Raw genomic sequence first — 12,399 nt, forward strand, 5'->3', positions numbered from 1 at the left:
TATGGCTCATATAGGGTGACCAGACAGCAAATGTGAAAAATCGGGACAGGGGGTGGGGAGTAATAGGAGCCTATATAAGAAAAAGACCCAAAAATCGGGACTGTCCCTATAAAATCGGGACATCTGGTCACCCTAGGCTCATACCATCTCAGGATCATGTCATCTGCCATGGAACTGCCTGTCTTGGGAGCATCCCAATTTGAGGGCCAGCAACTCCAGTGCGACACAGTCCTGAAGGAGAATCCCTTGGCTACATGCCTGCTAACCAATGGGGGGAGACGAGACGCTGCAGCTGTTCCTGTCCATTGCTGCATGTTCTGGGAGAATCAGCTCAGCTGTAAAGGGGTAAAATTAGCAACATTAATTCCACACACGCACACACCCCCAATCTTTTCCCACATTTTAGGGTCAAATATTCCTTCTCACGCCCCAAATGATGGGATCCCTGGAGGTATCATGGGCTGCGTTCACCACATCTGACTGTAGTCCTGAGTGGGTCCCCATTTTGCCCTCCCTCCTTCTCCCACTAATCATTGTCCCCTTTCACTTGGGATTCAACCTATGAGCTCCGCTACTGCTGCAGCCCCAGAGGGGAGTTCTGAGGATCTCAGCCCTGTTCCAGCGCCACTAGCAGCTGCTAGTGCTAGGAAGGGTCTCTGGGGACATCTCGTGGCCAGCTGGGGGTATGGCAAGCTTAGAATTGGTACACGCACCTTGGTAGATGGTTTTCCTCCACCCCAGTCACAGCTGTAAGTAATTGCACACACTGACTGATCACTGACTAGGTGTGTGCTTTTAAAGACAGAGATCCAACAGTGTGTGAATGGAAGGCCTAAGGAAGGTCTGCTCCCTGCCCCGTGCCATCCCCTTGGCCAGGATGGGTTAGCCTCAGAGGACTGACATGGTGGTGGCTCCTGGGGTTTTCTAAGGCTCTAGGTGAAGAAATATCAGGCCTAGATGGCAAATTCAGAGGTGACGTTTCCATCCGGCCCCAGTTGGACAGACTCTGCCTCTGGCAGGGATACCGCCAGCCCTAGAAGACACAAGATCGTCCTGAATGGTACCATGGGACCATCACGGAGCTGGATTTGCAGGTGCTTTTTTGTGGTTCAAGAGTTTGCAGGCTTTGACTCAGCCCCAAACTGCCAAGGGAGATTCGGCCCAAACTGCCCCGGGTTAGGAGGCAAACTCTGTGCCAGCCCCGAGTAGCACCTGGCTTCCAATCAAATCCACCAATTAGCAGGCTCCCCTTGGAGGCCTGAGAATCCTCAGCAGAGCCCAGTGGGGACTGTGGCATTCAGAGATCACATCCAGACCACAAAGGTGATTCCATTGATTTCAATGGGATTTAGGAGCTGAAATGCCCTGGAGGATCTGGGCGTCAATGCTGAGGGTGCTCACAAGCGCTTCAGCATTCTATGCCTAGTTCCAGCTTGCTGTACAAAACAACAAGAGCTTTGTGGCACCTTGCCCAGACTCTCTGTCTGGGAAGCTCAGCCCTTGAAGGCACAACTCCCAATACCACATCTTCCCTTCCAAGCCAAAACTTAACAACAATAACTCTTAAAACCCCAACATTTATATAATACACAATTACACATATTGATAACCAAGGTAATAACTACACTAACAAGGTTTAATTAGTCTGTGAGATGCCCTGCACTGTCGCTTAGACCTGGGAGGTGTAATGTCATGGCACACATACACAGAAGTTGGGGGGGGGGGGGAAATCCCATCAATGGCTCTTGCTGGATGGTTGTTAACAACCAAACAAAACAACCACGTGCTGTTTACACACATTGCTATGCGCATTGTCTACATTTAGTCGTGGTTGCTCCTTTGAGCTCTAATACCGTTTCCAAGAACTTTTTTTGGACTTGTTCAGAACCTGTATACTTTCCTCCACCTAGTAGTTACCACAGCACCATCTTTAAAAAAATACAGAAGGACACCATGGGTATGTCTACACTACGAACTTAGGTCGATTTTATAGAAGTAGATTTTTAGAAATTGATTTTATATTGTCAATTGCATATGTCCACACAAAGCGCATTAAGTCGGCGGAGTGCGTCATCACTACCGTGGCAAGCATCGACTTACGGAGCGGTGCATTGTGGGTAGCTATCCCACCGTTCCCGCAGTCTCCGCCGCCCATTGGAATTCTGGGTTAAGCTCCCAATGCCTGATGGGGCAAAAACATTGTTGCGGGTGGTTTTGGATACATGTCGTCAGTTGCCTCTCCCTCCATGAAAGCAACAGCAGACAATCGTTTCGTGCCAGATACCAGGGCGATTAGAAGAGCACCGCAAGGCACGCTGCAGATCAGAGAGGCTTTGAAAACCAGTTTCATAATTGGCCAGGCTTCGGTGTGACAGTTGTGTTTCTGCTTGATGCAAACACGCCCCCTTTGTTGATTTTAATTCCCTGTAAGCCAACCACCCTCCCCCCTTTGAAATAAAGTAACTATTGTTTTGAAACCATGCATTCTTTCTTTATTAAATTTTTTTTAAAGAGATAACGGACAAGGTAGCCCGGGTGGGGTGGGGGAGGAGGGAAGGATAAGGCCACATTGCTTATTGTAGCCACACTAAAAATCGAACTGTTTGAATGACAGCCTTCTGTTGCTTGGGCCATCCTCTGCAGTGGAGTGGCTGGGTGCCTGGAGCTCCCCCTCCCCTGCATTCTTGGGCGTCTGGGTGAGGAGGCTATGGAACATGGGGAGGAGGGTAGGCGGTTATACAGTGGATGCAGCGGGGGTCTGTGCTCTTGTTGGCTTTCCTGCAGCTCCAACAGATGCTTCATCATGTCCATTTGCTCCCCCAACAGATGCTTCATCATGTCTGTTTGCTCCCCATTAGCCTCGGCATCGCATCCTGCCTCCGCTCTTCACACTCACTTAATTCTTTCCTGGCCTCTGCCACTGAATGCCTCCATGCATTAAGCTGTGCCCTATCAGTGCGGAAGGACTGCATGAGCTCGGAAAACATGTCATCGTGAGTGCGTAGAAACATTCTACGCTCTATGATTCTGGGGGGATCGCATACTCACCTGTGCTGCTGAGTTCGCCATGCTGACCAAACAGGAAATGAAATTCAAAAGTTCCCAGGGCTTTTCCTGTGTACCTGGCTAGTGCATCAGAGTTCAAAGTGCTTTCCAGAGTGGTCACAGTGGAGCACTCTGGGATAGCTTCCGGAGGCCAATACCGTTGATTTGTATCAGCACTACCCCAAATTTGACTCAGCAAAGTCGATTTTAGTGCTACTCCCCTCATCGGGGAGGAGTATAGAAGTCAATTTTAAGAGCCATTTTGGTCGACGGAATGGGGTTGGTTGTGTGGACGCATTCATTTTTAAATCGACCTAACGCGGCTAAATTCGACCTAACCCCGTAGTGTAGACCAGGCCCATGATACAGACAGAAGGGACTTCAAGTGTCAATAGCAATGAATACAGTGGTCAAGAGACACGTCTTCAGGCTCCTCATGAAGTGCACTGGTATTCATTCTGCCAAGCTTTGCAGGTCACAGAAGAATAGTTTTCTGTTACTAGAGAAACTTTAATCAATAGTCAGCAGAATGCCAGCAAAGCAAGTGTGTTGGCAGAAGCAAAGGGGCTTATGGTACAGATGGATTTCGAATTCACAATCTGCATCTTGGTATTTTTGGATGTGTGTCTTATGTTATCACCTTCTTGCAGCGGGAAAACATTGATTTTGCCTGTGCAGTAAATGCAATAGAGAGTTGCTGAAAAGTTTTGCACAACCTGAGAATGGATGAAAAGTTCCACAGGTATTTCGTCAAAGCTGAACAGCAGGCTACTGAACTGAATCTGCAAATGCCAGCTTACAGGAAGAGGCAACCAGCAAAAACTCTGGATCATTTTTACCGCAGTCACACCGCATCCTACCTTTTGGAATCTTTAAACAATAAATATAAAGTCGATTTCTTTTTCCCTGCACTCAATGCTGCAATAAGTGAAATCGACAGACAATTTAATACTCAAAGCGTGTCCTATCTCACTGCAAAAAGCCTGAAAACTGTTCATATATCAAAAGGAAAAGAAGCACTTGTGAAGCTGAACAAAGAATTTCAGTGCAGAGTTCCTGAAATGCAGTATGATTTATTAGTACACCACACTGAACCTATTTTAAACGCTCAGGGACCAGACAGCGGAATATCTTTTCTGGAACTCATGAAGGTCTGTAAAGAACATGACCTGGAACTTTTGTATCCTGATAGATTTGACCTATTGGTGCTTTTGGCAACATTACCTGTTACAGTTGCAACTGCAGAAAAATGTTTTAATGCTAAAAAGTGTAAACTTAGTAGACTTTGCAGCCGCCTGACAGACGCTCGTCTTCAGCAACTGTTAATTCTTGCAGTAGAGACTGACGTAACCAACAGCGTTAACACAGAAGAGGCTGTGGATACCTTTATTCAGATGGCTCCCCGGTGCATGGATTTCCGTCGAAATGGTGAGTGTACCACTGTTTATTTCTATGCAGATGATGTAGGTGCGTGTGTTGATATGGTTTAATGTGTATAATATGTATGTGTTTAACTTGCCCCTCCAAAAGTGGTCAAATTGAAATTCCTGCCCACGCCCCTGCCCACCAACGTCTCCGGCATGCTCTACCTGTTTGCTGAAACAGGAGTGAAAGCACAAGCAAGAGAAGCTCTTCAAACGGGGACTCCTCCCTGTTGCTGGCTCTGGTTGCCGGGAGCGTGCAGACCCAAAAGACGGCTTGGCAGGATGCGTTGGGAACCCGATGGGCCGTAACAGCTTCCTGCCATGTGCAGGGCGAACAGTCACGTTTTCCCACACTGAACCAGGAGCTAGAGTGGCCACAGCTGGGGAGGGCGCTAGGAAGTCTGGGATAGGGTGGTTTGACTCCGGTTTGAGTACTGCAGTGTGGATGCTGGAGCCCCGGCTTTGGGGCCTGTGTCCTGAAATTGTAAACCTAGGGCATGGACACTCCCAAATGCAGGGTCCACGGACTCAGGTCCCACTAACCCATGCCTTACATTGCAGTGTAGACATGCCCTCTGAGAGCTGGCTGGGGGTTTGGGTTGCCAGGCTTATTTAGCTTGTAGGCAAGGAGTGGAGGAGCGGGCCAGAAGTGCAGGCTGGCCTCTAGAAGCCAAGGCCCAGAGAGCCAGCTGTGTGCGCTTAGGACTGGCAATGACAGGTGTGCCCTGGGGATACCCAATGTTGCCAATTCCCACGATTTTATTGTGTCATGATATTTGATACTCCTCATAAGGCCTGAAGTCAGGTGAATACAAGAGAATCTCAGCTTGCACTTCAAACAAATATGAAGGGTTCTTTTCACCCTCCCGGTGGTGGAGAAAAGTTTAAAAACGTGACCCAAGTGTGACCCTAAAAGCTCAGACACCAGAAGGCAAGTGAAAAGAACCAAATATTTATGATGTTTGTAAAAATCTCATGACTTTTAAGCCAATCTTGCGATTGTCAAACGCTTGAGCCTAACAGTGGATACACTAGATGAACACTGCCACAGAACGGAGGAGTACTTGCCCCTGTATTTGGCCCCGTGGTGCCAGGGGCCACACAAGGCCCTGCTTCTAGGGGCTCAATGTGGTTTCGGAAGAAGTCAGGAGCGAGGAGGGGACTGGCGAGGAGGCTGTCTTGTCTAGTTAGATTGTAAGCGCTTGAGGGCAGGGATTGTCTGCCACTCTGTGTTTGTGCAGCACCTACCACAACCAGACCCTGATTTTGGTTGGTTCCTAGGCACTGCTGTAATGAATGTGATTAATAACCTGCCCCTCCCACCGTGAATGTAGCCCCCTGGCATTCGGGGTACAGCATTTTAGCCGTCAGGCTGGAGAGGTTGGACGCCCAGTTCTAAACTGTTGGGGTAGAGAAGGTCGACTGTGAGCAGTAGGATCCTGAGGCAAGGTTTCCCCCGTGGCTGCCTCTGCCCTGGGAGCAGCCTCACACGCTGGGGCATTGGTTTTGCCCACGTCTGGGCTAGAGTTCCCCAGGAGACAATGCTCTGAACCTGCCCCGAGCTGGGCACTGCTGGCTCTCCTGACCTCTCCAGAGCCCCAGCGGTCTGCTGCAAGCACCATTCCAGGTCTCGCTCCTGGGGTCTGGCCCAGCGGGACGCCTTACCCGGGCCTGGTTCTGACTGCACGGCCCCCACAGGAAGTAGTTCAGAGGAGTCAGTCAGCTCTGTGGGGCCAGGCTCTCCTATCCACCGGCAATTACTGCCCAAGGACATAGGGTGCCCTGAAAGGCCAGAGTATCAATGTGCTGCATTAGCTCCCATTTCTTGCCCTAATGCATCATCCTGCCATGCTACCAGGATCCTGCTGTGCCACTGCCTTGACCCTCAGTGCCCCATCTTCCTTCCCCACTAGGCCCTCACTGTGCCTCCCCCGCAGGGTGCTATTGCCTGGGAGGGGCAGTGCCACCACCCTCCATTGCCCCTCAGACACCCCCAAACCGCTTGCTTGCCCCTGAGAAGGGAGGCCAGCTCCCTGGTGTGTGGGTCACCAGCTGTGCCTCTGTCCCCTGCACCCCCCTTAGCTGTTTGGTTTGGTCCAGATGCTGATGCTGCGGATGATCAGCCATTCGCTCTGACTCTCTGTCACTAGGATCCGCACGCACTCCGGGGCAGCAGCCGTGCTGTTCTCCAAGCCGCTCCGTTCAAAGTGTCCCTTCTCAAAGGCTCCGATGTGGGTATATGTAGAGCAGCCCTTGCCTTTCCCCTGCCGCTGGCTGCCCAGCTCCACGGCCCCTGAGTGGAGATAGTCGGTGTGGTGCTCCTCGGAGCCGGTGTGGACCTGAAGCCGTGAGATACGGGCAGGCTGGTGGAACACGATGGTGAAGTGGCTGCCGGCAGATGGGGCTTTCCCCCAGAAGTACTCTGGCATTGTGCCATAGGCCTTGCTGGGCAGGTAGTTCTCAAAGGTGTCTATGTCTGTGAACATCACAGCTGGGGGGTTGTCAGGCAGGTCCAAGGAATCTGCCTCGAAGTCGTTGTCTTTCAGCCGATTGACCGCCCCCTGGAAGGAGGAGTACAGGCCGATGTGCTGGAAGAGGGACGGCTTGAAGCGAATCACCTCCTTCTGAGTGAGCAGCAGGCGGAAGTGCCCCAGCAGCCAGTCACACGGCATTTCCTGGTAGAACAGCAGCAGGAACTGGGCCAGCTGGGGCAGGTCGCTGGAGTGGTAGAGTTTGCCAATGTAGCCCAGCTTGGAGAACTCCAGCGTGACCCAGTAGGAGCCTTCCCGGGATGCCACTGCCTTCCTGATGGCAGTGAAGAAGGACTTGGAGCACTGCACGTCGTCCTCAATCATGAGGTAGTAGGAGGAAAGGTTGGCAGCGAAGCTGAGGAGATACGCATAGTCCACGTTCTGCTTGGATCTGAACTGCACTCGATTCTCGGCATCATTGTAGTTCCTCTTCAGGCCTTCCAGGGGCGGGTAGCACTCCGGAGGGGCATGGATAACCAGCAGCTGGCCCTGGAGGAGGTGGGGAGTGAATCTTGCAGTAATGTCCGTCACCACCTGGGTGTTCCACTCCGAGTCTGGGTCAGCCAGGTGCACCACCACCACCATCTCCGCCAGCTCCTCCTGGGTTGACTGCTTGAAGATGGACTTCAGCGTGTCCAGGAGGTAGTTGCCTCGCTTCCGCTTGACAGACGACAGACCCACAGTGAGGAACTCTGAAACACGGAGGGATGAAAGGACAGACATGAGCACCACTGACACATCAGTAAGGCTCAGACCCTCACGGTATTTCGAGGCCTAACTCCCTTTGAAATCCGGGAGAGTTGGGCACCTAAATACCTGTGAGGGTGCGAGGCTGGCTGATTTCACAAGAAGCCAATGGCAGGTCCTTGTGTTTGAACTCAGGCTGACACCCTCTACTGAAGGTCTCAGAGGATGGCTGGGCCTTTACGGGGAGTTGTGCCCAGCCTTACCTATGACAGATTGGCTACATCCCACCTGAGATGGATAGCTGCCTTCAACTACCTGAAGGGGGGTTCCAAAGAGGATGGAGCTCGGCTGTTCTCAGTGGTGGCAGATGACAGAACAAGGAGCAATGGTCTCAAGTTGCAGTGGGGGAGGTCTAGGTTGGATATTGGGAAACGCTATTTCACTAGGAGGGTGGTGAAGCACTGGAATGGGTTCCCTAAGGAGGTGGTGGAATCTCCTTCCGTAGAGGTTTTTAAGGTCAGGCTTGACAAAGCCCTGGCTGGGATGATTTAGTTGGGGTTGGTCCTGCTTTGCAGGGCTGGCTTTAGGCACTGCGGGGCCCGATTCAAAAGAGCTGCCGCTGAAGACAGCGGCGAGACTTCGGCGGCAGCTCTATTGGCTGCCGGTGCATTCGGCGGAGGGTCCTTAGGGACGTTGCGGGGCCCTCTTAGGGGGAATCGGGTGAATTGCCCTAAAGCCGGCCCTGCTGCTTTGAGTAGGGGATTGGACTAGATGACCTCCTGAGGTCTCTTCCAACCCTAACATTCTATGATTCTATTCCTTTCCCCAACTTTGTGTCTGTCTTCTGAATTTCAGTGGTAGGCTCTAGGAGTCAGGAAGCAAATTGTACTATTTGTTTGTACAGCAGCTAGCCCACTGGTAAATGTGAATTGTTTAATGATGCTAGTAATTTCAGGAGAAATGTGTGCATACCCGCCCTTGCTTATTTATCACGTTTTCTTGTTAATTTCCCCTTTGCGTCCTACTGAATCTCTCTCACTGAAAAGCTCCAAGCCCGTGTTGTTTAATCAGAGTGGAATAGCTGCCATCTCTCCTCGCCCCAGATGACTCAACCACTCCCACTGCACCTCCAAACTGACGCAAATGAGAATTATAGTGCCACCAAAAAAACCCTCCACCAACACACAAGACAGGACAGGGTCTCCTCTCTCTTCTGCTGGTCCCTTTCCCCAAGGGAGACCAGGAGCAGGTAGGAAGAACTGCCTCCCTGTGGCCATGGAGTAGCAAGAGTTGCACAAACAGAGCTAGAAGGAAGCTGTACGTCTTGTGCCAGATCGTTTTGCTCACTGGGCGACAGTGTCACACCAGCTATGCCAAGGGGAAACTCCCTTCCCGGCTGTGATGGGGGACACCAGCCCCACACTGAGCTGGCAAGGGCTATGGGGCTCAGCCCTGCCCCGCTGCACCTGCATTCGCTGCCAGGTAATGAAGGAATTTACCAAGGGAAGTGGACAGGTCTGTGGGTGGCTGTCCCAGGAGGAGAACAGATCTCTTAGCTTTTGCTTCCCGAGGAAAGGATCAGCCCAGAGCCTTTGCAGAGACTGCTAACTGGGTGCCAGAGCTCTAGGGGGGAAGGTGGGCCTGGCGCGGGACAGTGGAGATTGGTTTTGGAACCCCTTCTGCAGTAAAGCAAAGCAGTGATTTGCAGGCTGCCTGGGCCAGGCCTGTGGGGCCCAGCGAGACTGCGGCAGGGAACCTGTGTCTGGGAGCAGTGGGGAAATGCCTCACTAAACTCCTGTGGATTTTTGCACCCTACGCGAGTCTGCCCTGTGGTTTGTCTCGGACCCGGGAGCGGGGGCGGGGGGGTGTGTGTGTGTGTCACACACTCCACTTGCAGCAGAGGGAAGGCCACAGCCCACTGTTGTTTCTGTTTTGGGCCCTCTCCCGTGGGTGTGAATAGCTCCTCAATGACAAACGTCTGCAGCCGCTATTCCAGGCTCCGAAGAGACTCAGCCGTGTGTTTGCTAGAGCCCTAGTGAGGGTGTGGCAGCTTGTAGCTTTCAGAGGAGTTTACAGGTAGAGGCTACGGGGGAGCCTAGCCTTTAACTTGACCTGCAGACTCATGTGACAGCTACAACCTGCCTTGTCTTCACTAGGATGTTAACTCAAGTAAAGCCCACGCCATTCTTCCAAGTAACGTCAAGGCTGCTCCCAGACCCCTCAAACGGTGGCGAGCCCCGCCACGGGCAAGACAGCCAAGCCCAGCACCCGAACACAGGTATAGACTCAGAACCACAGGGTGAGAAGGGATCGCAAGGTCAGCTCGTCCAGCCCCCTGCCACAATGCAGGACTTGTTGTGTCTAACCCATCTCAGACAGACGGCTCCAGCCTCCTTCTGAAGACCTCCAGCGAAGGAGTTTCCACAAGCTCCCTAGGCGTCTGTCCCATCGTCCTACTCTTCTTACCGTTAGGAAGTTTTTCCTGAGGTTTAATCTACATCTGCTGTGCTCATAGGTGCTGACTCTGTGGGTGCTCTGGGGCTGGAGCACCCACGGGGAAAAATTGGTGGGTGCCCTGCACCCACCGGCAGTTCCTCGCTCTGCCCCCCCCGCTCCAGCTTACCTCCGCTCCGCCTCCTCCCCTGAGCACGCCACCACATCCTGCTTCTCCCCGCTCCCTCCCAGCACTTGGCGCCACGAAACAGCTGTTTCACGTGGCAAGCCTGGGAGGGAGGGGGGAGGAGGGGGAACGCAGCGTGCTTGGGGGAGGAGACGGGGCCGGGGCGGGGATTTGGGGAGGGATCCAATAGGGGCAGGAAGGGGCGGAGTTCGGGCAGGGACTTTGGGGCAGAGGTGGAGTCGGGGCGGGGCCGGGGTGGGAAGGGATGGCGGCGTGAGCACCCACCGGCACCAAAAAAAGTTGGTGCCTGTGGCTGTGCTGTAGTTTGACCCCATCGCCTCTTGTCCTGCCCTCTGTGGCAAGAGAGAACAACTTTTCTCCATCTTTTTTATGGCAGCCTTCCAAGTATCTGAAGACCGTTATGTGCCCCCTTAATCTCTTTTCCAAACTAAACATAGCCAGTTCCTTCAGCCTTTGCTCGTATGGCTGCATTCCTTCCCTTTGGTCATCTTTGTCACTCGCCTCTGGATCCTTTCCAGTTTCTCCACATCCTTTCTAGATATTGGTGACCAAAAATGGACACCGTCCTCCAGCTGAGGCCTAACCAGCGCTGAGTATGCCTCTGTTAATGCAATCTAAAATTGCATTTGCTTTTTTTGCAACAGCATCGCATTGCTGACTCCTGCTGAGGTTATGAACCACCACAGCTCCCAGATCCTTCTCAGCAGTGCTGCTGCCAAGCCGGTTATCCCCCATTCTGCATTGGTGCCATAGCAGCAGTTGCAGAAATCCGTCAGCTGGCTTCCCAAAAGCTGCTCCGCTATGGCTGGTGCCTCTAACCCAGCGTTTCTCGCCAGTCCCGGAGAACTCCCGGACACAGTTTAGGAAGGCAGCAAGTCAGTCCCCGTGGTATCAAAAAGGTTGAGAACCACAGCTTTAGACCATCTCTCTTCAGTTCCAGCTGCTGGCAGAGAATGCTGGAGGCTAAAGCAGGCTGGTCCTGGGATACTCACTCTTCCTAGATGGGGGGTGGCCAGCAAGGTAGCGATAGGAGACGTTCCTGGAGGCAGAAGCGTTCCACAGCTCCTGGAAGCTGCGCAGGTTCCCGTCGGGTTGGAGTTGCTGCAGCACCATTTCCTGGACCCAGCGCTTCACCTCCTCCTGGGAGCCAGAGCAGAGCCAGCGTTAGCTGCTGTTAGCACACCCCAAGGCAGGCCTGTGGCAAATACACCTCGTCCGCCAGGGCCTCCAGCCCAGAGCCCCCTTTGCTCAGGAGGGCTAGAGCTGGAGAACAGCATCCCCTAGTAGTGCTGCTCCACCCCACACCCAGCCAGTCACGCCCTCCTCCTGCTCAGACATCTCCACTGGAGTGGGGCAAGGGAGGAGAGGCCATGAAGCCCCCAATTCAGGGATGGGAGGTGGGGTTAGGAGAGGGGAGCGTGGACCCCAGAGCGAGGGGAGGAGATGCGGGAAAGCCCGTGGGGCAGGGCAAGGGGAAGGACGGGGAGGGGATGCGGGGCCGCCCAGGGGCAGGGCCAGGGGAGCACAGACCCCAGAGCGAGGGGAGGGGAGAGGAGGGGATGTGGGGCAGCCCTGGGGCAGGGCTACGGGAACACAGACCCCCAGAGCGAGGGGAGGGGATGTGGGGCAGGGCAAGGGGAGGGACGGGGAAGGGATATGGGGCAGCCCTGGGGCAGAGCAAGGGGAGCACAGACCCCAGAGCAAGAGGAGGGGAAGCCACTCAGCCCCTGGGGCAGGGCCAGGGGAACACAGACCCCAGAGCGAGGGGATGTGGGGCAGCCCTGGGGCAGGGGAGGGGAACACAGCAGTTAGGGAGCACGGGGGCAGGCACAGGCGAAGTCTCTGCCCAGCCCAGCCTGGTACTTACCACCAGTGGGTCCTTCGGGCGCTGCAGGCAGAGGCTGAGGAGCAGGAGCAGACCCAGGAGCGTCAGGGCAGTGGCGAGCAAGCGCTTTGGGAAGCATCTCATGGCAGCCGGGCTCCGCGGGCAGGGGCTGGCGCCTGGGGGCGTTGCCAGTTTCGGCCGGGCTCCTTCGGGGGAGAGGCAAGAGTGCATGAGGGGCACCGTTCG

At 53.7% G+C, this 12,399-nt stretch overlaps 1 protein-coding gene across 1 annotated transcript; it reads right to left on the reverse strand.

Annotated features, from left to right (window-relative positions):
- Positions 1–6,013: 6,013 nt before the first annotated feature.
- LOC112102951 (alpha-1,6-mannosyl-glycoprotein 4-beta-N-acetylglucosaminyltransferase-like) lies at positions 6,014–12,357 on the reverse strand. Its single transcript, XM_026660166.2, has 3 exons — positions 12,196–12,357; positions 11,321–11,468; positions 6,014–7,692 (listed from the first exon to the last, which is right to left on the reverse strand). The coding sequence occupies exons 1-3, from the start codon at positions 12,295–12,297 to the stop codon at positions 6,548–6,550; spliced, it is 1,395 nt and encodes a 464-aa protein (XP_026515951.1). The 5' UTR covers positions 12,298–12,357; the 3' UTR covers positions 6,014–6,547.
- Between the last annotated feature and the right edge of the window lie 42 nt (positions 12,358–12,399).

The sequence above is a fragment of the Terrapene carolina genome, unplaced genomic scaffold (genome assembly GCF_002925995.2).
Source record: "Terrapene carolina triunguis isolate 2854851 unplaced genomic scaffold, T_m_triunguis-2.0 Scaffold716, whole genome shotgun sequence".
NCBI classification, from domain to species: Eukaryota; Metazoa; Chordata; order Testudines; family Emydidae; genus Terrapene; species Terrapene triunguis.